The sequence below is a fragment of the Podarcis raffonei genome, chromosome 12, assembly GCF_027172205.1.
Source record: "Podarcis raffonei isolate rPodRaf1 chromosome 12, rPodRaf1.pri, whole genome shotgun sequence".
Lineage (NCBI taxonomy): Eukaryota > Metazoa > Chordata > Lepidosauria > Squamata > Lacertidae > Podarcis > Podarcis raffonei.
Window position 1 is genome coordinate 50,328,122 of NC_070613.1, and position 27,884 is coordinate 50,356,005.

Here is a 27,884-nt window from a genome sequence, read left to right on the forward strand (position 1 = left end):
ATCTAATAAAATATTGTCCTTTTTGTTGCTGTGGGTGGACATCCACAACAAACACAGCCCTTAACTCCGAGAGCTCTGATATTAGCCCTCTTCCTAAAAAATGTACCCCACTAGTTGGCAGGGGCACCCCCTTCCAAAGGCATTCCTGGCATCATTGATATTGCACCCCCAAGGCTGCGAGGACTCTTTACATAAAAGGGCAATTTACTCAGATTCTGATCCTCAATGGCTTTCTCCACAGGAGCGGAAACACAAGAACAAGGCCTTTTCCACAGTAGTTCACTGTACGTGGCATGCTTTCCCCAGCAAGGCTCGCCAGGTGCCTTCCCTCCAAATTGTTCTAAGAATTCAGAGGCCTCAAATATGGAATAAATATTCATAAAAGGTAAAGGTAAAGGGACCCCTGACCATTAGGTCCAATTGTGGCTGACACTGAGGTTGCGGCGCTCATTCGCTTTATTGGCCGAGGGAGCCGGCGTACAGCTTCCGGGTCATGTGCCTAGCATGACTAAGCCGCTTCTGGCGAACCAGAGCAGCGCACGAAAACGCCATTTACCTTCCCACCGCAGCGGTAACTATTTATCTACTTGCACTTTGACGTGCTTTCAAACTGCTAGGCTGCCAGGAGCAGGGACCGAGCAACGGGAGCTCACCCTGTCATGGGGATTCGAACCACCGACCTTCTGATCGGCAAGTCCTAGGCTCTGTGGTTTAACCCACAGTGCCACCCGTGTCCCATAAATATTCATAGATGTACCCATATCTCAATATAAAGCCACGTGTCTGAAAAAGTACGGGAGAGCAATCCGGAAGGCATTTTGACTCTCCCGACAACCTCAACCATTCCTCTGCAGTAAGAGAGGTAAATGGGGAAAACCTTCCTGTTGTCTTTTCTGCTTACAAACCCCATCTTAAGGGGGCATTTGTGTAGGGATAGGGTGAGCCTAGGACCCAGATTTAGGAACGAAAGTATGAAGCATTCCAGAAGAACGGCCAGGCTGTCCAGGTAACACAAACAGCGACCATTTTCAAGTATCCTGGCAGATGGGATTTCTGCTGCAGATCGCCTCCGATTGGTGGATGTATGGTGATTTTTGGGTGGTCTTTGGTTAATGTCAAAAGGCTTTAAAGGTTCCTGCACCCTTTTGTTCTGGGTCTCTCCCTCCTTGGAAGAGATGGAACTCTTGTTTCAACAGAAAAATAAATATCTGCCTTGCTTTCCACTGGATCCTGCCTCCATCCAGTCTTCTCAGAGTCCCATGGGAGAGTTGGGCAGCAAAAGCCAAACTCCAATTTTTACCTCCATTTCTTTAGGCACCAGGGGAAAAGATTCCTCTATAGTCAGAAAGCATTATATATGACCGGGGCGGGGCCATTTTGTTGATGTTATTTTTTGGTGTTTTTATACCCTAAGCCGCCCTGATTGTAGAAATAAGTAACACAAAAAAAGGGTTTTCTTATTTTGAAGGGAGGTCAAAGACCAGAAAGAAAAAGGATGAAGCAGCAGAACAGACACCAGGCAGACGAGGCAGCCATGAGGTTCCTCAAAAAGCGGGCATTTCTGAGGAAAACCGACCCTTGTAGCAACAACCAAGGGACACACGACATGGGTCCCTTTCGCGATTTGACGTTCGAGCTCGTCCTTCCGGAAAACCAAGAAATCCGCCCCAAGCGTGGTATGAACGACAGAAGCGCCAACGGCGCATGCGCATGGAAAGCAGACGCTGGGGAAAATAGGGCGGAGCCGGGAAAGTAAGTACAGTATAAAAGGCTCCTGGGCGGGGCTAAGAGCGGAGGGGGAGACTCGGTTTTTTTGGGAGGGCGGGGCCTACCCGCGTGACGATGACGCACCGGGCGTGAGGAGACCATAGAGACTCGGAACTTTTGCGCGGAGGCCGGAAGTGAGTTGGGAGTGCGGGCTCGGCGCTGAAGCCGCTGAGTTAGGGCCGAGGAAGTGAGGAGCCGACCGGCGGGGGCGGCGAAGATGGCGTCGTTCGTTACCGTGCAGCTGAAGAAGGCCTCGGAGGTGGACTTGGCCAAGCCGCTGTGCAAGTTCATCCAGCAGACGTACCCCGGCGGGGAGTCTCAGGCCGAGCACGTCCGCGCCGCCGAGGAGCTCCACAAGCTGCGCAAGAGCGCGCTCGGGCGCGCGCTCGACAAGCACGAGAGCTCGCTCGAGACCCTCCTGAGGTGAGCGAGCGGGGGAGGGGAGCAGGCGCGCGCGCGTTGGCGGCGGCCGTTGGCGTCCGTTGGCGGGGGAGGAGGGGGGAGAGAACAGGTGAGGTGACGGCGGGAGTGACGCTGCGCTCCGACCGCGCCCTCAACCAACCGGCGAGCAGGAGCCGTTGGGCCTCTGCTCCAGGCGGGGAAGCCGCGGACTCGCAAACGTCCCGAGCGCTTCGTTTTCCTCAGACACGATACACAAAAAAAGTTGCTGCTGGCGGTTCAAAGTTAACAAGATAACCTCTCGGCGCAGGGCTTGCACTCCTCCCCACCCACCCTCTGGGAATGTGCTTTTAAACGAATTTAAACCGATAATCTTCCTCGTACTTTACCTTCTGCCCTCTTACACAACCCAGAGAGGGAGGAGCCTTCTCCTTCTCTTCGCCTTCGGTTTATTATTATTATTATTATTATTATTATTATTATATTTATTATTATTATTATTATTATTATTATTATTATATTTATTATTATTATCATCATCATCACCGTACAACTCCGGAGATCTTGCTCCTTTAAAGGAGTGCTTATTCCGGAGTGGCTGCTCCGAAATAGGCGCCGCTCCGTGTCTGTGCTTGTCATCGATAACTCCCCCCAACCCGCCTCTATGCTCTTTTCTTGCTTTGCCGTTTCTCAGAGCCTTCCTCTTCCCAAAGTGCGTCGTTTCAGACTGAGGGCAAACGTCCCAACAGGGCGACCTGATGCAGCTTTCCTTGGAAATGACTCGCTGTGTCCGTTAGGAGCTTATCCTCCAGCAAATGGGTTCAGAAAATGGAGCCCAAGGCTTGCCATGCGGGGCGGGGCGGGGCGGGGGGGGGCAAGCATCTGTCTTTTCTCATGGACTCTGGTGCCTTTTCGGTTGGGTCTGGATTATATGGGGATCTGTTAACTTTTCGGCAGGGAACAAAACGATTACAGGTGGGAAATGTGTAGGGAGAAGATGGGGAAGCATTGAAGGTGAGAGGAATGCTGTCGGTGATAAAGCAGGAACTTCCGGGTGTCGTACAGAAGTTTATACTGCGGGAGAAATGGATCTCAAAGGCCCTGCACAAAGCAGCAGATTTAGGTGTGTCCCTACTGTCCAGACTTTGACATAGGGTAACACGGCCTGGCATATGAAACTCTGGACTGCTGTTAGCAATGCCCTGTTTTGTAAACGCTACAGTAAAGCTATATTTTCCCGTCTCCTGCTGCTTGGCATTCTGAACTTGAATGCTGCACAGTATGAGTGAAATAGTGCAGATTAATTATGCTCCATTTTGCAAACAGGGCGGCAACCGAAGAGAAGTCCTTTTAAACTTTTTGGATAGTCACTTCTTTCTCTAGGTAGGAGAACCTGTTTTTCTGCTTTATGATTTTTTATAAATGGGCCAAGAACTCCAGCTGTCCCAATTCCCATAAGATAATTTTAAAAGGATATTATCAGAATGAAAGAAGAGTTTATGAATGATAATGCAATTAAAAATTAGGGTGGATTGACTTACATAAAGTTTAGCAATATTCTCCCCATTCCTCCCCCCTGGCCATCCCTATATAGGCATGAGGGGGGTCGGGAGAACCCCCAGAACAGCACCTGGAGGGAGTAGGGGAATTGTTCCACTAGGTAAGCAGAAATGCTTGTGATCTCCTTAGTGCCATGTTGAATTCCTCCCTTAGACTTGAGCTACCTAGTGGTTTCTGGTATGGTGTTGAATAATCCCAGAATTTTGCTTTTTGGTGATTTCAACATTTACACTGAGACCACCCTGGGTAGACAATCTTTAGATATCATCTGTGTCATGTTCATCAGCAACCCAGCATAGGACCTGATTCCCCCCTCACCCCCCCAGGTGAGCATCAGGTTCATAGTTGACTGGATGGGATAACAGTTACCCTATTGCCATAGTCTGACCTGGGAAGATTTGGGCTGATGGGAACCCTTATTATGAGAACAGGAAACTGGTATTGACTGGATGGGTCCAGGAAGTAGCTAATGCCTTGCTGCAGGAATTGGTGCTACCAGCTACATTGAACATGGCTGAATCCAGAAGATGAACTTTGTTGCAAACATCCCCCGCTTCTTGAGGAAAGTGGCTGCAACTTCAAGGGTGCTTGTAGGAAGCTTGTTATTTCACTACATTTCAAACTGGCCTAATGCCTGGTTTTAGCACCAAAACTGCTTTAGTCACTCTTGATTGACTTGTCTTGGGGGAGAGACAGAAGGAGTACTGTCAGCCATGAGGGAGCTGGAGACTCAATGTTTCCGTGGTTTGGCTTCAGCATACGGGGCCAAATACAAAGAGTGGCAGTGAGGAGGTGTGTTTGCTTACTTGCCCTATGGCCATTTTGTCCTATGCTCTTCTGATTTGTGTATGAAGCCATCAGGAGTAGGCACCTGGTGGCAAAGTGCCACCAATAATTGAGCAACATTCAGCTGTGTTTCTTGCATAATCTGCATTTGGTGAATGCGCTGTGCCTTTTTTTAGTGCATGGATGTAGTAATGGCTTTAATTGAAGCCAATAAGCTGAAAATGAATCCTGACAAGTCAGAAATTCTGTGGCATGGTATTATTCAAATACGGGAAATGGGAAGATACTCTATTCTTAATGGGGTGCACTCCCTCTAAAGGGCAAGGTATGTAGATTGGACTTTCTGACTCTGTTTCTGTGCACTCTGTCACTTGAGGCCCAAGTAGTCTTGATGATATGGATTGTCTTTCTCCACGTCCAGCTGGTTCACCAGCACCAGCTGTTGCTAGACAGGGGTTGCTTGGCTATGTCTCTGTCACCTGATGCCTAAATGATAGCAATGAGGTCTCTAGGGGAAGCGCCACCACAGTGGATGGGTTGATACAGTTAGCCATTACAAGAAATATCTGGGTCCTAAGCTGTTTTGGGCTTCAAATGTCATGACCAGCATTTTGACTTTAATTAGGAGCCGGTGGAGTTGTTTCAATACAGGCAAGCTGTGATCTGTTGGTATGATCCCTGTTAGTGATGTTGCCACACTGTTCTGAACTAGCTGCAGTTTCCAAGCAGTCCTGAAAGACAGCTGCACATAAAATGCATATCAGTGGCCCAGCCTGAAAGTTTTCAAGGTGTGAATAACTGGCTAGGCACATACAAACTTGTTTTCCAGAAGTAACTCTGGAAAATGCTCTTTTTTGTTATTAATTGGGAAAAGAAACTGCCTAGGTAAAAAACAAAGCAAAGGTTTTCCTGTTCTAAAATAAACAAAAAAGTGAGCACTTGATTTTTTAAAAAATATAGTACTGCTTTATTTCAAATGCCTGGTTTGAAACTAATGCTGCTGTAAAATAAAAATTCATAGAAAGAAGAGCCATAGTCCACAACCTGTTGCTCATTCACTGAAGTAATTTAGTGACTGATTTGAAAGTGTTTTTAGTGGTTATATTAAAAGCATTTTTACCTAAATAAGGATCAATATATTGATATAACGTTGCTAAAATTGCAGTCTGTAAACGTCTGCAGAATGCAAAATAGTTATCTCTGAAGTGCTCACATCTAACTTAGATCATGTATGATCTAGTTGAAATTCCTGCATTGTTGTTTTCTTGGTATGTTGATAATCACTTTATGACTTTTTATAAAGCAAACATCACTCTTATTCTTATGCATATTTACTTATTTATTTCAGATACTATGATCAGCTGTGTTCCATAGAGCCAAAATTTCCATTTTCTGAGAATCAGGTAATGCATTATGTCTCGTTAAACATTGTTTTGATAGGCATTGAAATGCCCCAAGAGCTGCATGAAACTGAGTGGATGGCAGTTTCTGTTCATGTGTATGAGACTGAAGTCTTATCCTTGAAGAACAATAGCAACCATTTTATAGTTGTTGTATACGTGGAAAGAGGGACCGATGCTTTGAAGCAAACTGGCTTCACAAGCGATTTGCATGTGTATAATTAAATGACTCCCATTAAAATTAACGACAGTTCAAATAACTTTACTGTGTTCAACATGCTCATAGTTATTAATTTGGAGTGGAGGCTGCAAGTCCAGATGTGCTTTTGCTTGATAGAAGAGATTGACAAAGATTGCTGTGAATGTGTTCAGAGCCCCCATTTTCATCAGACCATTGCTGTTTTCCTGACAATTTGTTCTGCATTTTGCTTAATAATGTAATTCTTACTTTGAGCTTAAAAACTTTTGTCTGCATTTGGCATGTATATTTCTGCTTAGATTTTCTTGGAACGCCTGCATCAATTACTCCCCCCCCCAAAAAAAAACCTGGTACCCTCCATGTGTTGTTGGACTACAGTTCTCATCATCCTTGACCTTTGGTTTTGTTGGAGGGGTTGAGGAGCCTTGGAGTCCAGTAACATATGTAGGGCAAGAGGATGGGGAAGACTGATCCATATCTTTCTTAAAACTGGAAATTAACTTTCTGTTCTCATACTTACAGATCTGTGTAACCTTTACCTGGAAAGATGCTTTTGATAAAGGGTCGCTCTTTGGAGGATCTGTCAAACTTGGTAAGCTTCTCCTATGAAAATGAAATCTGAGTTAAATTGTATAGTATTGAGATACAGAAAAATAAGTGAAATTTGTACAGCCTTTCAGTTCATGTTTTCAGTCATCATTTTAAAAGATCAATATTTGAAAGAAGCCATCTATTTATATTTACCAGGTAGCTGAGTGCAAGCAGGGGATTCCTGAAAATGTAATTCTATACACAGAATGCAGGCATATGTTCTCTATATCAAGGTTGAGTTAGGTTTTTTTTTTAAATGTGCATTAAGGCATTTTTAAAGTAATTAGAATATTTATACTTGCAAAATGTATACTTTCCGTGCACATTTTCTTTCAGCTTTGGCAAGTTTGGGCTATGAGAAGACTTGTGTGCTGTTCAATTGTGGAGCATTGGCTAGCCAGATAGCAGCAGAACAGAATCTTGACAGTGATGAAGGATTGAAAGCTGCTGCTAAACATTATCAGGTATTTCTTTTTCTCTCTAACATATGATTGAAATTGCTATTAGTTGTCTTGAAATTTGGCCATGTATGATTGAGTCTATGTTCAAAAAGCTACAGCTTGGTTGTGGGACAATGACCTTTCATTGTTGGACAAGGTGGTGAGAAACATGCAATGGGTTTATTCACTTTGAAACACAGCAAACCTGGATTTAAGTTGTAGCTTTGCCATATATAAATTGGCTGCCCTAGGGCATCATGCTACATTTCAAATTTATTCTGGTTCAGATAGGGAACCAGCAGTCTGACTTAAAAGGGAGCAAATCCTATGAAAAGCAGAGTTGGAACTGCATGTGTTCACTTTTCTTTGGAATATGAGAGGCTGCTGGGTAGCAAAGCCTACCTCACCCCATTCTGTTTTTGAAAACTGAGGAAGCATATGAAACAGCTACAGTGGTGCCTCGCAAGACGAAAATAATCAGTTCCACGAGTCTCTTCGTCTAGCGGTTTTTTCGTCTTGCGAAGCAACCCTATTAGCGGATTAGCACTATTAGCGGTTTAGCGTCTTAGCGGCTATTAAAGGCTTAGCGGCTAAAAGGCTATTAGCGGCTTAGCGGCTATTAAAGGCTTAGCGGCTAAAAGGCTATTAGCGGCTTAGAAAAAGGGGGGGGGGGAGCGAGAAAAATCGCAAGACTCTCAAGACGTTTCCGTCTTGCGAAGCAAGCCCATAGGGAAAATCGTCTTGCGAAGCGCATCGAAAAACGGAAAACCCTTTCGTCTAGCGGGTTTTTCGTCTTGCGAGGCATTCGTCTTGCGGGGCACCACTGTAATTGTATCATGGCAACAGTCTACACCATCTGTCTGGTACCCTTCAGTTTTTTTTGGTTATTATAACTCCTGTCAGCCCCAGCCAGCATGATGAGTGGTCAGGAATGATGGGAGTTGTAGTCCAAAACATCTGGAGGGCACCAGGTTGGGGAAGGTTAGTCTACATACTTCAAAAGGTCTGAACTGCTGAGGGAAATACATAGGCCTTAACTCATTGAAGGAGATCATTGAAGGAATTTGGAAAGACATCAGTTGACACCCTCACTGTTTGCACAGATGGGAGTACTGTCAGTTTTTTTCCAGATGTCCTGAAAAGAAACAACAGACAACATTCTTGGATATCGACACAGACATCACAATGATTTAAATAATTATACTTTTATAGATTTCCCTTTCATAGCAATTTAAAACAGGCCGCAATATAGTTTTCTAATACAAAGGAGGTATATTTTACGGACTTTTATGTGACTTTTGAGCTCTCCATGTTTAAGCAGCATTGCCTCTCTGTCTTGCTGCAACCTCAGAATTGTTGGTGTTAGCATAACTTGGTCTAGCTCAAAAATCTGAGTTCTACTAAATACAAAACCAGCAGAAGCCTAAACATGCAATATGTTTGTTCATCATGATATCAAACATGTGTCTTTAATAGAATATCCTTTTCTCTCAAGTTTGCTAGTGGTGCCTTCCAGCACATTAAAGATACTGTCCTCTCGTCCTTAAGTCGAGAACCTACTGTGGACATCTCCCCAGATACAGTTGGAACACTAAGCCTAATCATGCTGGCTCAGGCTCAAGAAGTCTTTTTTCTAAAAGCTACCAGAGGTATGTAATGGTCTACTTGTAATATTTACATTTCAGTTTTTTGTTTTGCTACGGTAGGAACTACAACAATTAGCATTGCTCCTAGTTTCAATGAAAAGCTTTTCAGTGTGGTCAGCTGAGCAGTCCCAACAAACCTAGATCTGGCTCATGAGAAGACCCCCAGAGTTTGGAGAGCCTTTGGGCTCTGGGGAGGGTCTCATTGCAAGCCTGCAAGTGGCACTTTGTTGAGGCTCTTCAGGTTTCTTCTCCCCAATTCCAGATTTCTGGGGCTACGTGTAAATTGAACACGCGTAAATAGGGGTTGCCTGTATATTCCACTGTGTCCTCTAACATGCACATTCTGCAACCTTATCTGCCACCACAGCTAAGGAGCAGCTAGTAAACCACTGTCTTTTATTAATTTACCTTTAGTAACGTAGAAAATTGATTGGGCCACTTGATAAATTTATTTCATATTTTCCTCTATTTATACATGCATTTATATCCCATCTTAAAAAAAATATTACAATGCAGCAAGCAAAATAGTATGAGCAATAAAATCTATTAGTAATATGCTGCTGGTTACAAACAAGCACAGCAACTGTTTGCTCTGGAGCTGGTCTGTTTTTTATTAAGATCATGTATTTCTGAAAGCTTAATAAGATTATTGTGGGCTAGTAGATTGCCAGAGTACTGACATTTGATTTATAAGTTTAAGTAGAAAATGTGGGGAGCAGTAGTTGTGGCGGGAAGCATGGATCATCATATGCATTTTAGAAGTGCATCAACCATTTGGATTATTTGCAAAGCAGATTTGAAGATGCTATAATATAACTTTCACACAACAGCCTAGTTAATACTTGGATTTTAAAAGTGTGGTTCAAAACAGTGACATGATTAGAGCTTGCAAACCCTGGTAAGGCTCTTCTACCAAGTTTACGTTGTAGATGTGGAATATAAAGTCTGATAACTGGACTTCCTTTTGGAAATCTATTACTTGATTTAGACATTTCTGAGAAATATTGTATTCTATTAATTCTAAGAGATTTGAATGAAATTCTTTAATAGGCTGTAAGTTCCTAAAGCTAAACAATGTGGCTGCTTTAGTGTACATAAAATATTTAGAACTTTTAACACAGACCACACATTTCCACTGGATTTTAATATGATCTTACTCCTGTAAGTTGTACATGCAAAAAGTACTGCCTTGCTACTGCTTTTCAAACTGTCATATGTTTTAATGGCATCTATATTTTGTTTTAGATAAAATGAAAGATGCCATCATTGCTAAACTTGCAAATCAAGCTGCTGACTATTACGGCGACGCTTTCAAACAGTGTCAGTACAAGGATACATTACCCAAGGTTAGTAACTTCCTAGTGAAGGCGGCTTATGAAGAAAGGAAAATTTGGGAATCGTAACTAAATTTTGAAGAACCCCACATGAAGCCAATGAATACTTGCTAATTGTTATAGATTTAGGAAAGCACATCGATTCATTCCAACTTGTTGCTTCAACATTATGTCCTTCAGTTAGACAATCTGGTTTATTTATTTAAATTTATATACTGCTTGATTGTAAAAAAAAAAAAAACCTGTAAAAAATTGTTTTACAAAATTTTTATTTGGGATGTTTCTCTGACTCTCCCCCTCTGCCTGGGAATGTGGTTTCAATTCTTTACTAAAAAATTAATTCAAACTAACATACTTCGTAATGGAACTTATGCTTCGGTCTTTACTGTACCATTCTCTTTCACAACCAAAAAACTGATCTTGAGATAGGCTTGGTGGCAGTATGCGTGTGCTGTTGCTTGATTTCATGGCTTTCAGAAACAGGTAATAAAAGCAAAAATGTTATTTCAAACTTCCTCCTTTTCAAGATGTACGTTAGCTGTACTTGCGTCTCAGTTATTTGGATGAAGTCTCAACTCTAGAGTTGGTGTAAGGGCCTGTGTAAGTTAGTAATAAGGTGCTTTTGTTAGGAGAAATTGCTGCTGGCTTGGATATTAATCCTTAAATTTTCAGAGAGGCTATGTTTTCAGGTTCAACAGTCCTCCTTGATATAGTTGCTGCTTGAGTTCATGTGTCAACACTTTTTAAATTAATTTAGTAAAAGGGCTGGGTGTTGCTAGCTACTGAGAGTGAGCTAGGAAAGGCAGGAGGAGCTGATAACAGGATGGACCTTGGAATATGTGCGCTGGTATGCAGTTCAGTAATTGTGACTCATTCATTTTATGCCAACTTACACCTTGTTTACATGTGCAACACATATAGCTTATTCTGTGTCAAACCTTAAACCTGGCTGCAGGTGGAGATCATTTTTAAAGACTGTGTATGTTTCACAGGAAAGCAACAGGTTTTTAAAACGTTACTGCATTCTACTACCACATTTTGTTGTGTGCGTAGACCAGACATAAAGCTTTTTGTAGACCAGACATAAAGCTTTCTTTGGAAGAATGTTTTAAAGTTTGAATTCCTGTTGCACAAGCACTTTCAGTGAGGCTGGAAATAGAGGATGATGTAACCTCTTACGTAATCATTGACAGGGAAGTAATTAGAAGCTGCTTCAGCAATTGGATCCATTTTGCTATGTTAGTCAAGTTTACACATACTGTCTCTTCCACATCGTCATATCCAGCAACTTCAAGATGAATTCTTCCCATGTGAATTGGCAGATCACAGGGATTCTCAAGAACAACACATTCACAGTAGTTCCTCCTTGAAGAATTATGCTCTTTCTGTGCAGTTATGTATTTAATATTCAGTAAGAGCTTAAGCCTGCCAATGGCCCATTTAGTCCAGCATCCTGATTTCCTGGTGGCCAACCACATGTTTGTGGGAAGCCTGAAAGCTGCACTCTGCTCGTGTGATTCCTAGTACAGTAACTGCATTCAGAGACCTCAGACCATGGAGTTAGAACATAGACATTGTGGCTAGTAGCCATCAATAGTTTTATTCTCCATGAATTTGTCTAATCCTTTTTTTAAGCCACCCAAGTTGGTGGCCGTCATAACCTCTTGTGGGAGCAAATTCTGGAGTTCTCCATGCAGTATGTGAAGAAATTCTTTCTTTTGTCTGTCCCGAATTTTCCAACATTATTTCAACATTACTTCAAGTTCTAGTGTTATGAGCGAGGGATAAAACTATTTCTCTATTCACTCTTGCCACACCTTGTATAATTTTATACACCTCTTTCACATCTCATTTTGCCTTTTCTCTAAGCTAAAAAGCTCCAAATAAGAAAAAGCAGTTGCCATGCAGAGAAATAAAGCTGTACATAGATGCATATGTGGACTGACCTACATAACTCTGAACCTTGTAACTGGCAAAAAATGGCAACCTTGTAACTGGCAAAACATTGCTCCTTTGTGTGATCTTATACTGGCTTCTGTTCATATAGTTGGAACTATATGGAATAGCTGGTTGGCATCCCAGCTGTACTTCCTCATTCTTATTTGAGTTGTTAATCTTTGTTAAATAAGATTACTAAGCTTGGGTTCAGCTAGCTGAACTGAACTCCTAAGCAAATTTAAAATGTGCCCAAATTATATTTATTTTTATACAGCGCTGTGCTCATACTTCCACCAAACTTCATCCATGTAATGTTACATGGGTGGGTGTCCATGGCTTCTCATGTCTTAACCTTTCTAAACCATTAATTGGGTGACTCTAATGTCCTGTTCTTCTTCCTCTTTCCTCCTGCATCCCATGTTGTCTGTGATGGTTTATGTGGTTGGACTTTCCCCTGGTCAGTATTTTTATTTCCAGGAGGTGTTTCCTGTTCTGGCAGCAAAACACTGCATCATGCAGGCCAATGCAGAATACCACCAGTCTATCCTGGCAAAGCAACAGAAGAAATTTGGCGAAGAAATCGCAAGATTGCAAGTGAGTAACGTCATTTCCTTTTTAGAATGCTGTAATTGGTTCTGGCTCTAGAAAGATTTAAGTATATTTGGGGGGGGGGGGTTCTGAAGACTTTTAAAAATCATCTCGCATCTGATTTCAACCTCAGTTAGGAGGCTGAATTCCAAGCCTGCAACAGTGTTAACTAATGTACAGTGGTACCTCGGGTTACATACGCTTCAGTTTACATACGCTTCAGGTTACAGACTCCGCTAACCCAGAAATAGTACCTTGGGCTAAGAACTTTGCTTCAGTATGAGAACAGAAATGGGAGGCCCCATTAGCTAAAGTGCTGCTTCAGGTTAAGAACAGTTTCAGGTTAAGAACGGACCTCCGGAACGAATTAAGTACGTAACCCGAGGTACCACTGTATTCCATTTTGACAGTAAAAAATTAACTGGATGATAATTCTATAGGATGAAACAGAGTTTCTCAAACTGTGTTCCGCAGAAGCAATCCAAGGGATTGTAAAAGAAAGTTGTGAGATTCATTGAGCTGCAGCCATGTGTATTAAATGTACCACTCGAGCAATTGTCCTGGAAATCATTTCCCCTTGCCATGCTTTCCAGGGGTTGAATCAGTAGTGGTAGGCAGAGGAGCATTGCTTGCCTGGCTTTCCAATGTTGATATACTACTGCCAGTTACCAAAGGCCTGCTGACTCAAACCTTCCACTCTCAGTAACCAGCAGCAACTTGTGGTTTTGGGAAGCCAGGTAAGCAATGCTGCTCTGCCCATGACAACCCACGACTGTGTTAATGGCGCCATTCAAGCACACACCACGGGAATCCTTTCCCCTCCCATTAGCACTTTCTATTGAACTGCAGCCTGATGGCAAGAATTAAATATGCTGCTTCTTTAACATAGTAAGAATTGTCTCAGATAAGAGCCAAAGACTTGAAGGTTGACAGACAAAGCACAAACCTTCTCCCTTCCAAGGAGGTGAGATGATGGAAGTGGCTTTCATTACCCCTAGTGGCTTCCACAATGACATTGAAGCAAGGATAATAACAATAAGGTCCCAGGGTGGTGTACAACGTTAAGAACTCATTTTATGGAGCGTAATAATGAAAACATAGCACAAAGCATAATAGTAAAATCATCATCATAACTATCTCCCCTGCACCACACCTTTAACATGCCATTGATTATTTAATGGCCAAAGGCCTTTGTAAAAAAGGAATGGTTTTGCCCGGTGCCTAAAGCCATGCAATAATGGCACCATGTGAGCCTCTGGGGGAAGCATTCTTCAAATGGGAGCCACTACAGAAAAGGTCTCTTCTTGCATTGTCACCCACCGAACCTCTTAGGGAAGGGGGACATGGATGACAAGGGGGACATGGATGACAAGAGCAGAGTCTGGGTCAGTTTGTATGGGGAGTGGTATTGAGGTTCTGAGCTTTGTAAGGCTTTATAGGTCAACACCAGCACTTTGAATTGGGCCCGGAAACTAATTGGCAACCAGTGCAGTCAGGCCAGGATTGGTGTTATATGCTTAATGTGAATAAGCATGTGTGTGTATATACAGACACGTTTCTGTTTATAATACCAAGCTTTTTGTCCTTTCATATTCCCTCTTCCTCCTGTTCTAGGAAAAGGTGGATTTTGCTGTTTTTTTTGCAGCAAATATATTGCCACTAAAAAGGCACCTGAGCACTATAAGAGTAACGTGTTCTGGGCATACTATGGTTTATTCATTTTTATTGGGTTTATTTTTTATTGCTGGGTGTTTGTTAGGGACTTTGACCTAGCTTGAAAAAGAAGTGTATCTTTTGGGAAACAGTTTAGATATTTAACTCTACTGGCATTCAAAGTTTCAATCCCATATTCACTTACATGAGAGTAAGTCCCATGGAATACAACGGAGCTTACTGAGTAGGCATGTACAGTATTGCACTGTAAAAGAGGATATCAGAACATTATGTTAGAAAGCACTGGAGTAGAAACTAAAGATTTGGTTCTGTAAATTCCTGGCAAACACCTGGCAAACTCCGATATGTATATTACCTTTATAGTCATGATTGTTTCTGTATTAGATATTGCAGTTGTATGTAGAAACCAAGTGTTAACTTTAACTTTATTTTTAATTTAGCATGCTGCCGATCTAGTAAAAACAGTGGCATCTCGCTATGATGAATATATAAATGTAAAAGACTTGTCTGATAAAATCAGCCGTGCACTTACAGCTGCTAAGAAGGACAATGACTTCATCTATCATGACAGGATACCTGATCTCAAAGATCTAGAGCCTATTGGAAAGGCCAGTCTTGTGAAAGCCACTCCAGTTGTTGTCCCCTTGAGTCAGAAATTTACTGGTAAGCAGGCTTTTTATTGCAATCTACCATTTAACATACATTACAGCCAACAGTAACTTTCTAATTTTTGGACTTATGTTTTTGGACTTACCACCTTTTCACTAAATGCTCAAGGGGGTGTATTTTATTGCTATTGTGAGATCTGTTGGTAATCTTTCCATTTTGAAGATGGACTAACTGCTTCTGAAGAAGTTTAGTTTGCCTATCACTGAGCAGTTGCTTATTTATTCACCTGCACCCCACCTTTTCCCCTGATGGGACTCAAGGTAACTTACACATAAAAATGCAAACTGCTAAAAACAGGGGGGAAAAACAATTAAGCATTGTTAGAAGTAAAATTATATACATATATTAAATCTATTAAATCCATGCAGATAATTTAAATTAAAACATTACGGCACCAGCCCTTTCATTAAAATTCCGTTTGCAAAAGCCTGTTAAGAGAAAAATGTTTTGAGGTGTTCTTGTGTTAAACGTCGATACTTTGCCTGTGTTAAAATTTTGGTTGAAAGACTTCCCTTTCCAGAAGGCAATGGAGAGCATGTGCTGGTGGTTTGATCTTTCCAGATAAGTACCCTGGGGAGGTAGTGGTATAAGCATTGGTTTTTTTTGGTCATCTTAGTAATACTGCTCATTTTATAGATTTGTTTGAGAAGATGGTTCCCCTGGCAGTGCAGCAAGCTCTCACTCTCTACAACCAAAGAAAGGCAGACTTGGTTAACAGATCAATAGCCCAGATGAGGGAGGCCACCAATCTGGCAAATGGGTGAGTTGATGATTCTGAGGTCTGACTTGGTAAAACATTGGATTCGTTTGGCATGCCAAAGAGATACTGTTGAATAAAACAGAAGTTCAGTATTATTAAAGGTACGTTTTCATGTCATTTAAATTTATATGTTGCCAAAATTGTGTTTGGCATTAGTAGAGTACAATGACACTCATAAAAAGAAGTCTTCATTAGCAGTGACACCATCAAGTATTTTGTGTGTGGCAGAAAGCACACTGGACAATTTGACTTTTACTTCAACGATACTTGATACAGGCAGGCCCTCCCCCCGCCCATTTATGCATGTTCAACCTGGAAGTGACCCAGAAATGTCTTCGCTGAAACATCCCTAAAAGGGTGAGGTGGGCATTTGCAGGCTTTTTCAATGGGTTTCCATTATATGCAATTTCACCTACGTGAGCAGTTCTTTGGAACGTAACCTCTGTGTCAGTTGAGGGCTGCCTGTAATTTTACTTTTTGGCTACAGCAAACAGAATGGTACAAGAGAAGACAGTATATTCTTATACATTGCTAAAAGGGAATGTTAACTCCCAACAAACTGTCAGTCAAGTGTCTTTAAAAGCTGGTTGATGTCAAATTGTCCTTCCCAGAGTGCTGGCTTCCCTCAATCTCCCCGCTGCCATAGAAGATGTTTCTGGAGATAGTGTTCCTCAGTCCATTTTGCAGAAGTCTAAGTCTGTGATTGAACAGGGAGGTGTCCAAACTATTGATCAGTTGATGAAAGATCTTCCGGAACTGTTACAGAGAAATAGAGAGATTCTGGATGAGGTAAGCCTACAATAATACCAATAGTCTACACTGTTAGCACTTCAACTTACATTTTACCATATTGTGGTAGTGCCAAACCTGAGCTGATAAATTCTCACACTTTCTTTGTTTATTTACAAGAAACTAGATCACCATATGTTTTAAAAATAGATTCAATTTGATTGGATTCCAAGATTTCAGTGTATGTATATGCATATTTCATTTCCCATTAAAGGGATGAAGGTGGCGCTGTGGTCTAAACCACAGAGCCTAGGGCTTGCAGATCAGAAGGTCGGTTGTTCGAATCTCTGTGAGGGGGGTGAGCTCCCGTTGCTCAGTCCCTGCTCCTGCCAACCTAGCATTCAAAAGCACGTCAAAGTGCAAGTAGATAAATAGGTACTGCTCTGGCAGGAAGGTAAATGGAGTTTCCGTGCACTGCTCTGGTTCGCCAGAAGCGGTTTAGTCATGCTAGCCACATGACCCGGAAGCTGTCTGCGGACAAACGCCTGATCCCTCGGCCAATAAAGCGAGATGTGCGCCGCAACCCCAGAGTCGTCTGCGACTGCACTTAACTGTCAGAGGTCCCTTTACCTTTATATGCATATTATGTGTGTGTGTAAAAATATGCATTGGGTGTTCATAGGAAATAGGTTTTCAAAGCAACACTGGATTTGTTTCATTCTAAAGACATTGGTTGATACCCAGTTCTGGCAGTCTGTTTGCAGAACAACTGTTCTACTAACTAGGAACCTCATTTTAGCACAGAATGACAGCCAGATCCAGTGGATGTTTTCCGCTTGTGAAAGATACAGTGGTGCCTCGCAAGACGAAATTAATCCATTCCGCGAGTCTCTTCGTCTTGCGGTTTTTTCGTCTTGCGAAGCACGGCTATTAGCGGCTATTAGCGGCTTAGCGGCTTAGTGGCTATTAACGGCTTAGCGGCTTTAAGAAAAAGGAAACAAACTCGCAGGAACTCGCAAGACGTTTCGTCTTGCGAAGCAAGCCCATAGGGAAATTCGTCTTGCGGAACAACTCAAAAAACGGAAAACCCTTTCGTCTAGCGAGTTTTTCCTCTTGCGAGACATTCGTCTTGCGGGGCACCACTGTAGTGCACAGTGACTAACACAACTGCTGCTATCATAATTCTTGGTAACAGTTATGCCTGTGCACTATTGTTTGCTCAACGAATGCTGCAGCTTTCAAAAACCTCTTGCACAAACACTGTTGAATTTTGCCCACTTGGTTAAATCCAGACTAAGTTGAAATTGGATGCCAGTCAAATAATTGGGTAAAGTTAATTATGATACAGGTGCAGCCTACGTTCAGCACACTTTGCATGGATTCAGCCTTTTTTATGGTTTGAAGTTATTTAATTAAAATATTTTAAAACGATTTTAGTCCCTAAGGATATTGGATGAAGAAGAAACAACAGACAATGAGCTAAAGAATAAGTTCAAGGAGCGTTGGCAAAGAACACCATCAAATGACCTTTATAAGCCTTTAAGAGCAGGTAATATTTGTTCTTCATAACCTGGTACTGAGTTGCTGAAATATATTGGCATGAAGCTGAATTCTGTGTTGAGATTTATCCCAAAAGGGATTGGAGTGATAAGGAGAGACATCAGAGGAAGCAGAGTAAGAGCACCATTCACTGGACTCTGAACAACAGGTGGCCTCTTCTAAGTTCCTCTCTGGTCTGGTTACCTAGGTTTAGCACACCAGTGGCAAAAAGTAGTTGTACTACGTATCAGTTCAGTATAATTCAGAATAGTAAGATTTCAAATAATAGGATGAAATGCACCATATTTGCTTACTCTTTGGGGAAAGGTGCAGAATGGAGATAGGAGAGCAACTTAATACTATACTTCAGAATTCAATATGCTGAAGAACCTTAACTTGATTCATTACGGACCCCTTCAACTATTTTAAAGTTTTACTCATTGTCTCACATTGTCTGCAGCATGTGTGCTTTAATTATTGAGACTGATTTTATTTTATTTTTTGCTGCTTTTATTTCTTGTATTTTCTTGTATTGCAACTTGAAATCTGTGGAATTCAGATCGTAATATGATAAAGTATGATAAAAATAGTTAAAAATCATACAGCATCTAGCATAATACATTGCAGTTGTTACAACAGAAAAATCATTACGGGTAGATCCAGACAATCTGCAGATTCGAGTGGTTCATGGGGGTGGGGGTGAGTTTGAGAATCATACCTGTTTTTATAAGTTGTGCGCTGAATTATTTTTACTTTAGTGTTTTACTGTTTTGGAGCTAGCCCTGGGATCATGTGATGAAGGGTGGACTAAAAATTATCTTTATAAGTGGGTTTCAATAAATGGAATTGTTTGAATTCACACAAACACCAATTTACTAAATTATTTGTTACACAGACTAAGTTTTTAAACTAGTAATTGTACAATATTTTGTGTATTGATAAAAGAGGCATGCTTGAGCATCGAATGAACCTTTGTATTTTTTATTTTTTGTAGAGGGAGCCAATTACAGCAGTATCTTGGATAAAGCTGTGCAAGCTGACAAACAGGTTAAGGAACGTTACCAATCACATCGTGATACAATTTCACTGTTATGTAAACCAGAACCAGAACTGAATGCAGCAATTCCGTCAGCAAATCCAGCAAAAACTATGCAGGGAAGCGAGGTAAGAGATTTAGAAATTGCATATAAAGCTTCTTAACGATTCAGTTCTTGATTAATAATGTTCTGCCTTAACAGTTGTTTGAGAGACTACTTAAAACAGGCTTCTTCATCCTCGGTCCTCCAGATGTTTTGATACTACAATTCCCAGCATCCCTGACCACTGGTCCTGCTAGCTAGGGATCATGGGAGTTGTAGGCCAAAAACATCTGGAGGGCTGAGGTTGAGGAAGCCTGACTTAAAACTTAGGGTGAAGGGTTGTAAAAATCTTCCTTAGATATTACAGGAGCACTGTTCATGTGTTGCTTTCATGGGTTCATCTCACAATGCTGCTGTAATGATCGGAAGCTCATCACAGGCTAGTCAGGGCCAGTTGCTCAAGTACTTAGCATCTGAGCATTGTTTCTGATCCTGAATGAGCATTGGTTACATGGAAAAGATGTGTTTGTTTGGCCTCAGTCATACTGTGTTGCATCTTTAGACATTAAAATGAGGTGAACCATTGAAAAACACTGCTAAAGAGAATGCAACACAACCTTCTAAGAATTACTTATAGAATAATTCTACCTGGTTAAAGCGGTGGGAGAGATGAGACAATAGAGCCCACCTTATCAGCTTTGATGAGAGACCAACTGGTGCTTGCATTTGCTTGTTTTCCTCTTCCCTCCCCACCGTTTCTTCCATGTGCTCCGTGTTTTTGTTTTTTACTTTGTAAGCCTGCAAGCAGGGACTGTTACCTTTAAGACTTAGGAAATTTTGTACATGAGAGGATGATGTTAATTTTAAAGTCTTCCAACGCAGCACAGAAACTTAATCATCTATTAGGAAGAACTTCATTTGAAAGGCAAAATTAATGGGACACAGGAGACTGGGTTTTTTTGTGTTGTGCTTTTTACATTAAAAAGTTCTGCAAGGCCTTCCCAGATTACATGAGTGCCATGGCATGGAATGGAGAATGGCCTACCCTGTTTGCCGTCCTCACCCAATCCATCTGAGATAAATTTATAGATTCTTGTAAGCAGCTCATCATCATGATTCACTTTGTAATTAAAAGCAAAAATCAGAAAACTTCACGGCCAGATCTTCCGTATGCCATTTCATTTTGCCCCAGATTGGTCAAGTCTATGTTCTGTGATGTAACAAACTTGTCACTGAGTTGGCCTCTGTTAGGCCCAGCCTTGCTAAGCTAATTTTTTTAACATACAGTCTTGATGTGGGAGAAAATAAGTATTTCAAAAACAACTGCTAGTTCTGCCTCTGCTCTTTCTGGTGCATAGTGGAAAATAAGACTTAAAAAGTGCCTCAAAGTACCAACAGTTAATTGCACTTTGCTTTCTAGGTGGTGAATGTCCTAAAATCCTTGCTAGCTAATCTGGAAGAAGTGAAAAAGCAGAGAGAGCAATTAGAGAATGATCTGAAGGCAATAAACTTTGACATGACAACAAAATTCCTAACAGCCCTAGCACAGGATGGTGCTTTAAATGAAGAAGCCATTTCTGTCACTGAGCTGGATCGCATTTATGGTAGTCTCACCCACAAAGTACAGGAGACCCTGAAAAAACAGGAGGAGCTGCTCAACAACATTCAGGTAGTCTTACTTTCTTTGTGATACATTTTAAGGGCCAGCTTGGCACAGTTGGTACCTGGGGGGCAGGGTGCTGGTAGTCATTGATTTCACTATGCTTATATTAATTCAAACTTGCAGCCGCAAATATTTTCTTCTAGTAGATAAATGTATTTATCTTAGTTGAGATAAATGCCTGTGAAATAGTATGTACTTTGTGAAACCCTCTTAAAATGCTTTCTTTTTTCTCATGGTAGAATTCACATCAGGAATTTTCTAAGATGAAGCAATCAAATAATGAATCCAATTTAAGAGAAGAAGTTCTAAAGAATTTAGCTGTTGCTAATGACAATTTTGTGGAACTTGTAGCCAACCTGAGAGAAGGCACAAAGGTATCGTAAGGTCCATCACCACAAAAAGCAATACCACAGGTTTTATTTTCTTCTTTTCCCTGGTCTGATTGATTAGTGAGTTTCAGCAGGTGCAGCGTAAAGCATTGCAGAAGCCCACTTGAATAAATGTATATACTATATTCTAGAGAGAACGCAGGTCTTGAATTATAAAAGTTGAAAATGGGGTGACATTTCATGTACTTAATGCTACTTTGATGGGATGGGATGAAATGCCACAAATTTCGGAGCAAGGATTTATTACCTATAATGACAATAAGCAATAAAACTGAAAGGGAGAAATTCTAAACGAAATACAAACAAAAAATTTGAAGTTTGTTAAATGGCATCCCTTTGAGTTATACAGAACCAATAAAGAAGAGTTCTTAATATGCTCCTCTCATTGCAGCCTTGAGTCTCCTTTGAAGTTAACACCTGTAGCACCTCTTTTTAGCAGAGAAATGGGAAGATAGGGAACAAGAAGGAAGAGCGAAAAACTAAAAAAGAGAATGGAAGCCCTGGTAGCGTGTTTATGTTGGAGGTGTATTGTTTTTTGTTTTAAACTGAAGAATGTTTGTTTATTCATTTACAGTGGTGCCTCGCGAGACGAAAAGAATCCGTTCCGCGAGTCTCTTCGTCTTGCGAAGCAAGCCCATTAGCAGCTTAGCGGATTAGCGCTATTAGCTTAGCGGGCTTAGCGGATCAGCTGATAAGCGGCTTAGCGGATCAGCTGATAAGCGGCTTAGCGGATCAGCTGTTAAGCGGCTTAGCGGATCAGCTGATAAGCGGCTTAGCGATCAGCTGTTAAGCGGCTTAGCGGATCAGCTGTTAAGCGGCTTAGCGGATCAGCTGTTAAGCGGCTTAGCGATCAGCTGTTAAGCGGCTTAGCGGATCAGCTGATAAGCGGCTTAGCGATCAGCTGATAAGCGGCTTAGCGGATCAGCTGTTAAGCGGCTTAGCGGCTTGGGAAAAAGGGGGGGGGAGGAAAAAAACCCTGCAGGAACTCGCAAGACACTTTCGTCTTGCGAAGCAAGCCCATAGGAAATTCGTTTTGCGAAGCACCTCCAAAACGGACAGCCCTTTTGTCTAGCGGGTTTTCCGTCTTGCGAGGCGTTTGTCTTGCGGGGCACCACTGTAGTGCACCTTTTATCGCACCTTTCTCACCAAGGAGCTGGAGATGGCTTGCATAGTTTTCATTTAATTTCTACAACAACAACAACCATGTAGGGTAGGTTAGGTCCAAGGTCACCCAGTGAGCTTCATGGCTGAGTAGAAATTTGAAGCCTGGTCTCCCAGGTACTAGTGGGGGTGTATTGTAATCAAAACATTCTAGAATTGCAAATGGCAGAAGGGAGGCAACAGAGGAAAGAGGTTGGGCTAACAGGAACAGTATAAATTTGTTACAGTGATACTTGGCTTAGCACAGTAGATATGGTATACATTCCCATTGTGTACAAGGTACATTATGTCTCCAGTCGTTGATGTTGAGTGGACAGCGAGTTTTTTAAGCTCTTAAAACCAGAGTCTTTGTTCCATCTGAAGCACATGCATCTTATTTAGGGCTCTTTGGACTAGAATGTAATGTAGTACGATGTGAAGAAATGGTAAATCATGGTCATGAGAATTGTCAGCTGACATATATGGTCTTCACACTGTCCCTTAAGCACCTGCAGACGGTTTGCATATAATTCCTTGGTATGCAGTTCCACGTTTGCTTTTCCTACTGGCGAAGCTGGAAATAGCAGTGGACTAAAATGTTTCCTTGTCATCAGTTTTCTCACTTCTTGGAAATATGACATATGTCAATATCCAGTGCTTTGTTTTTAAAATGCTTCTTGCTGGTGAGTAGTCACTGTTTTCTTCCTTCCTAGTTTTACAATGAATTGACTGAAATCCTTCTGAAGTTCCAAAACAAATGCACTGACATTGTGTTTGCACGCAAAACGGAGAGAGATGAACTTCTGAAGTAAGCTTGCTCCACCTTCAAATATTAGATGATATTTCATCTTAATGGTTTTCTTAACTACCTTTGAGGGAAGAGTTCCTTCCAGTCAGGGGGACTTGAGATCAGAGGTGACTCTTCAAATGATAAATATCCATTTATTGTAAATGCTTGGTAGTAATCTCTGAGAAAATTACAGGAAATGCTTAAGTCATACTGCAGTAACTTATTTATGTGTGTCAAGACGTTGGCCAATTAGTAAGGGCTAAATATGTATATATTATGCATAGAGCCAGCTATATTCCTCTTTTCTGGTGGTGCCCCAACTTAAAAATTGCCCATGGTCTTGGCAGATCACTTAATGTTTTTTTCTGCCTTTTGTAGTTTATGTCATGTGTTTAATGCTATGTGGTTTTTAATAGGATTGCTACTTCTGTTTTTAAAGCCCTGTGTTTTATTGTATTTCATAGAATTCAAAACGTAATACAATGTAAGAAAGAACAGGAGTTGTTAAAATGAAATTAATACAGACATTTATTGTGATGGGTGCGTCAGTTCCCATCTTCAGCCGCAAATCCAGACATGCTGTGGCTCACCAGAATGAAGCTCACAGACCACAGTTTGGGGATCCCTGCTCTGTTTCTTACAAACATGTCTCTGGCATTCTGCAGTTTTTGAACTTTTTTGTCTACATACTTTAGGCAGCAAATTTCACGTGTGTGGATCCAGAGAAGTACATACAGAGTTTTTCTTACATTCTAGAGCTGCTGTGGTCCCTTTACAGCCTATTTCAGCTGTTCTTCAGGGTCACGGACGAACACATCCCTTGCATGAGCAAATTGGGCACTTTTGACAAGCTATAGTGTCTGAAGTTTGGAGCATGGTTTCTTTGCAATAGAAACAACATTTTTGCTTCTTTCAAATGCCATTTGATCCGAAAAGGCCGTATTTAATTCTGCTAAGCTTTGGTGAGATTAAGCTCAACCTAATTGCAGAGGTAATTTGACCAGTTTTATAATAGCTTGGTAGCTTTCTCTGCAAAGACCCTGTGTAGGTGTGTATCGAATATTAATTCTATGTTAGGTGGGGAAATATTGCAGCAATCTATTATGTTTCAAATCTTATGAAAAACATTTTCCTTTTAAGAGATTTGCAGCAAAGTATTGCTAGAGAACCCAGTGCGCCTTCTTTTCCTTCTGTGCCTGCATACCAAACTGGAGGAAACAAACCTCCAGCATCATCAACTCCAACTCCAGCTCCCAGAACCAGCGTGGTAAGTAAAGGAGCCATAAAAAATATTTCTAGTGTTATTTGCCCTCATAGCTGTTTCTTGAATGAGAAACCACCTGTTCCGTGCTGGCTGCTATTGCAGGTGGGCAGCATTTCTGTTTGCTTGTTTAAATATATACGATACCACTTACCATTACAAATCTTGAAGCGGTTTATCAAGATAGAAACGATTTCCAAAAAATAAAAAATACATGAACACAGTTTCAATAGAAACAGTGCCCCAGTTATCCACAATACTATAAGGCGGTTGGATGAATGTTACTAGTCAGGGAAAACCCAAGCCAGCAAATAAGTTTTTCGTAAAGCATTTCAGTGGTGGAGCATTTCAGAATGTAGGTGCCACTGTGAAGAGGGCCGGCTTTTGTGTTGCCCCCAGGTTCTGACACCATCAGCAAAGTCTGTAAAGATCTAGTCGACCTGCTGTGGTTACATAGTACCCTCTTTGTCTGGCCCTTGGACCTCTTGCTAGACCGCTCCCCTTCGTCCCAGGCCACACCTGTCAGTGACCCAGCTTCACGTCCCCAGTATTTATGGCTGACTGGAATTACTACTGTTATTATCAATAATTGAATTTATACACCGCCCTATACCCAGAGGTCTCAGGGCGGTTCACAGAATAAAATCCAAATATAAAACCACAAAATACATAATCAAAATAAAAACAACAACCCAATAATTGCCCACCCCCCAAAAAAAACACATTTTAAAAGGGCATAGGATCCTCACAACATTTAAAGTAAGTCAGTTAACAAACCTGGACATGAGCCACTCATTGGAAAGACTGTGATCTCAGAAATGTCTGTGGCAATATTTATTCGCAATCTAATTGGCCGGGTGTGCAATGTGTCCTTAACCTCTGTTAGAGGATGGAGAGAACGGGTGGGTGTATAAGGATTTATTGAAACTAGCACAAAGGTAACATTTATATTAACTGGTAAAGGTAATTTTTGTATCCGCACTGGCAGGTGGCTCCCAGAAGGTTATATGGCCCTTGGGATTAAAATATAGGGAATAGGTAGCATGGCCCTGGGTCGTTCAGAGCTTAGACTTGAAGCCTTGTTTCTTGACTTATGTTTCCTATTGTTTTTCAGAGCCTATTCTGCTTAGTGCCACACACAGATGATAGCATTGTAGTTTATGTCTATGCAGCTCACACCTAACTCCACTTTTCTTATTTAGGCCAGTAAACCACAGCCCCCAGCACGCCCTCCCCCGCCGGTGATTTCTTCGGCAAATGCACTCACTACTCCTGTACAAGCAGCCATTGGAACAGCACCTTCTCCAGCTGGCTCTACGGCTAGCACAGCACCTTCACAGGCTCAGGGGCCGCCTTATCCGACATATCCAGGATACCCTGGGTAAGTTTGCAAAGAAAAAAAAAAAATGAGCTTAAGCACCACTTGAGAGATTAGATTGCTCTTAATTATTCAGCAATAGTCTTCTTCTTCTTCTTTGACGATCAGTCATAGCCAAGTAAAGATTGTCTTCCAAAAATGTCTTAACAGTGAGTCTGTAAGTGACTGTGGAGGCCAGTTCTGGATCCACATGTCCTTCCACAGTGGGGACATAGGTTTCCGGGTGGGAGCTGGTTATGGTGAAGGTTTGCCAAGCGTGCCTTCCTCTTAGCACGTTTCTCCCTTTTGTCCTGAGTTCGAGTGTCTTCAAAGCCCATGACATCTTTGGTAAAGGCTGTTCTCCAACTGGAGCACTCGCAGGCCAGTGTTTCCCAGTTGTCAGTTTTTACACTCCATTTTTTTAGATTTGCCTTGAGAGAGTCTTTAAACCTCTTTTATTGACCACCAGCATTATGCTTTCCATTTTTAAGTTTGGAATAGAGCAGTTGCTTTGGAAGACGTTAATCAGGCATCCGAACAAGATGACCAGTCCAACGAAGTTGATGTTGAAGAATCATTGCTTTGACACTGGTGATCTTTGCTTCTTCCTGTACACTGGCATTAGTTTGCCTGTCTTCCCAAGTGATGTGTAACAATTCTTCGGAGACACTGTTGATGGAATCTTTCGAGGAGTTGCAGATGGCGTTTACAAGCGGTCCATATTTCATAAGCAATGGTAGCACCAAGTTAAAGCTCTTGCTAGTGGAAGTTATTGTGGCAGGAGGATGTCACAATTGGATCTCCCCTAGAGTATTAAGACCCTATTAAGGATTCCAAAATCCTGGAAAGCTGTTTTTTTAGCAGAAGGTTTGATGGGCTGTGGAGGGGGAGATCCTTCAGAAGGCCAACTGGAGAGGTTTGTGTGCTCTGCGGTATTGTAACTCTACATCCTGCCACTTTTTGTTTTTACAGATACTGCCAGATGCCTCTGCCAATGGGCTACAATCCTTACATGTATGGCCAGTTCAATCTGCCCTACAATCCCGCGGCTATGTACCAAAATCCTGGACAAGCACCGTATCCAGGACAACAGCAGCCTGGATATCCTTACCCACAACACCCTCCACAACAGCCTGGATACCCTTATCCACAGCAATAACATATCTGCAAAGAAGCACTGCTTGTTATAACTAAGAGAAACTTGCAATAAGCATACTAAATCTTTAGTTCCAGTTAGTGTACCTCGCTGTATTGAAAACGCTCCGTAACTTTTCTCTGGTTAGATTCTCAAACATTCTGTGCTCCCGATTGGATTCTGACTGTATTAAACCTCTTAAAGGATCAGCAGGCTGCATCTGTAGTACGTGAACAGAATTAGATTACAGCAAACGGTGTGAACTACACTTAAACCAAAATTCTTTTATTAAAAAAAAAGTAATTTCCTATAAATAGTATTTGGGGTAATTGAGATGAAAAGCAAAAGGAATTGCACTGGGTGAGATTTAGTCCACAAGACTAAATGCGGTTTCCTTCTATATTTTGTTGGTTTGTATTTTGGGTATCAGTTTAGCTCACAATCAAGACATTGTAAATCTTAAGTGCAACATAATATTGCATAGAGATGGTTTAGAAATGTTTAACAGTAGAGATTTCTTACTACCCTATAACTGGTGTTATGTTTCTGAAGTTTGGGTGCACTCTTTGGCGTTGGTTTTTGAAGCCGAGGTTTCTGCTAAACACTCAAGGATAGAGATTGGTTGTATTTAAGTTCCTGTAATATACAAATGATTCCATAGATCAATATTATGTTACCCCAGAATGAGCAAGAAAAATAAATAAATCTGCATATTTTTATTGAATCTTTCAGAAGACGCTTTCAAGTTGTAAGATGTTCATCAGTGATGATTTGCAAAAAAAAATGTTGCTAAATTGCTATTCATGACTGGCTGAGAAGTAAAACACTTGACATTTATTTTGATATCTTGCTCCTGGTTTATCTAAGTTGTGTTGACCTGCTCGATCTGCTATGAATCTAGTAGCACTGTCTTCCGTATCTTCACAATACCACATTGTTCCAGTCCATGCAGCCATAGAAGGATAATCCCACACAAGAATAATCTAGGTTCACATGTTAAACATAGGTTTCACATATCTGAAATAATAGTCAAAAATCAAGATTTTTGTTT

The 27,884-nt window shown here is 41.5% G+C and overlaps 1 protein-coding gene and 1 long non-coding RNA gene across 5 annotated transcripts; both read left to right on the forward strand.

Annotated features, from left to right (window-relative positions):
* The first annotated feature begins 1,863 nt into the window (after nt 1-1,863).
* On the forward strand, nt 1,864-27,676 carry PDCD6IP (programmed cell death 6 interacting protein). Of its 4 annotated transcripts, none has more exons than XM_053410253.1 (18): nt 1,866-2,190; nt 5,861-5,915; nt 6,634-6,703; nt 7,039-7,166; nt 8,638-8,791; nt 10,034-10,134; nt 12,523-12,654; nt 14,763-14,985; nt 15,628-15,751; nt 16,363-16,540; nt 17,918-18,029; nt 19,014-19,183; nt 20,519-20,767; nt 21,001-21,135; nt 23,004-23,098; nt 24,221-24,347; nt 25,544-25,722; nt 26,671-27,676. In XM_053410253.1, exons 1-18 carry the CDS (start codon nt 1,985-1,987, stop codon nt 26,855-26,857), a joined length of 2,625 nt encoding a protein of 874 aa, XP_053266228.1. In that variant the 5' UTR covers nt 1,866-1,984; the 3' UTR covers nt 26,858-27,676. The 4 variants fall into 4 exon arrangements, with proteins under 4 accessions (XP_053266231.1, XP_053266228.1, XP_053266229.1 ...); XM_053410254.1 differs by having other exon boundaries at nt 12,538-12,654; XM_053410255.1 differs by lacking the exon at nt 1,866-2,190 and adding an exon at nt 3,116-3,289.
* On the forward strand, nt 7,590-7,816 carry LOC128424258 (uncharacterized). The gene is made up of 2 exons (XR_008332964.1): nt 7,590-7,697; nt 7,768-7,816. It is a non-coding gene; the product is annotated as an uncharacterized LOC128424258 (long non-coding RNA).
* Nucleotides 27,677-27,884: the final 208 nt, after the last annotated feature.

Excerpts from the sequence above, each read along its gene's own strand:
- PDCD6IP (XM_053410253.1), top strand. The coding sequence starts at position 1,985 with ATGGCGTCGTTCGTTACCGTGCAGCTGAAGAAGGCCTCGGAGGTGGAC. Across the intron at positions 24,348-25,543 it reads CAGCTCCCAGAACCAGCGTG|GCCAGTAAACCACAGCCCCC; the intron begins GTAAGTAAAGGA and ends TTTCTTATTTAG. Across the intron at positions 25,723-26,670 it reads ACATATCCAGGATACCCTGG|ATACTGCCAGATGCCTCTGC; the intron begins GTAAGTTTGCAA and ends TTGTTTTTACAG.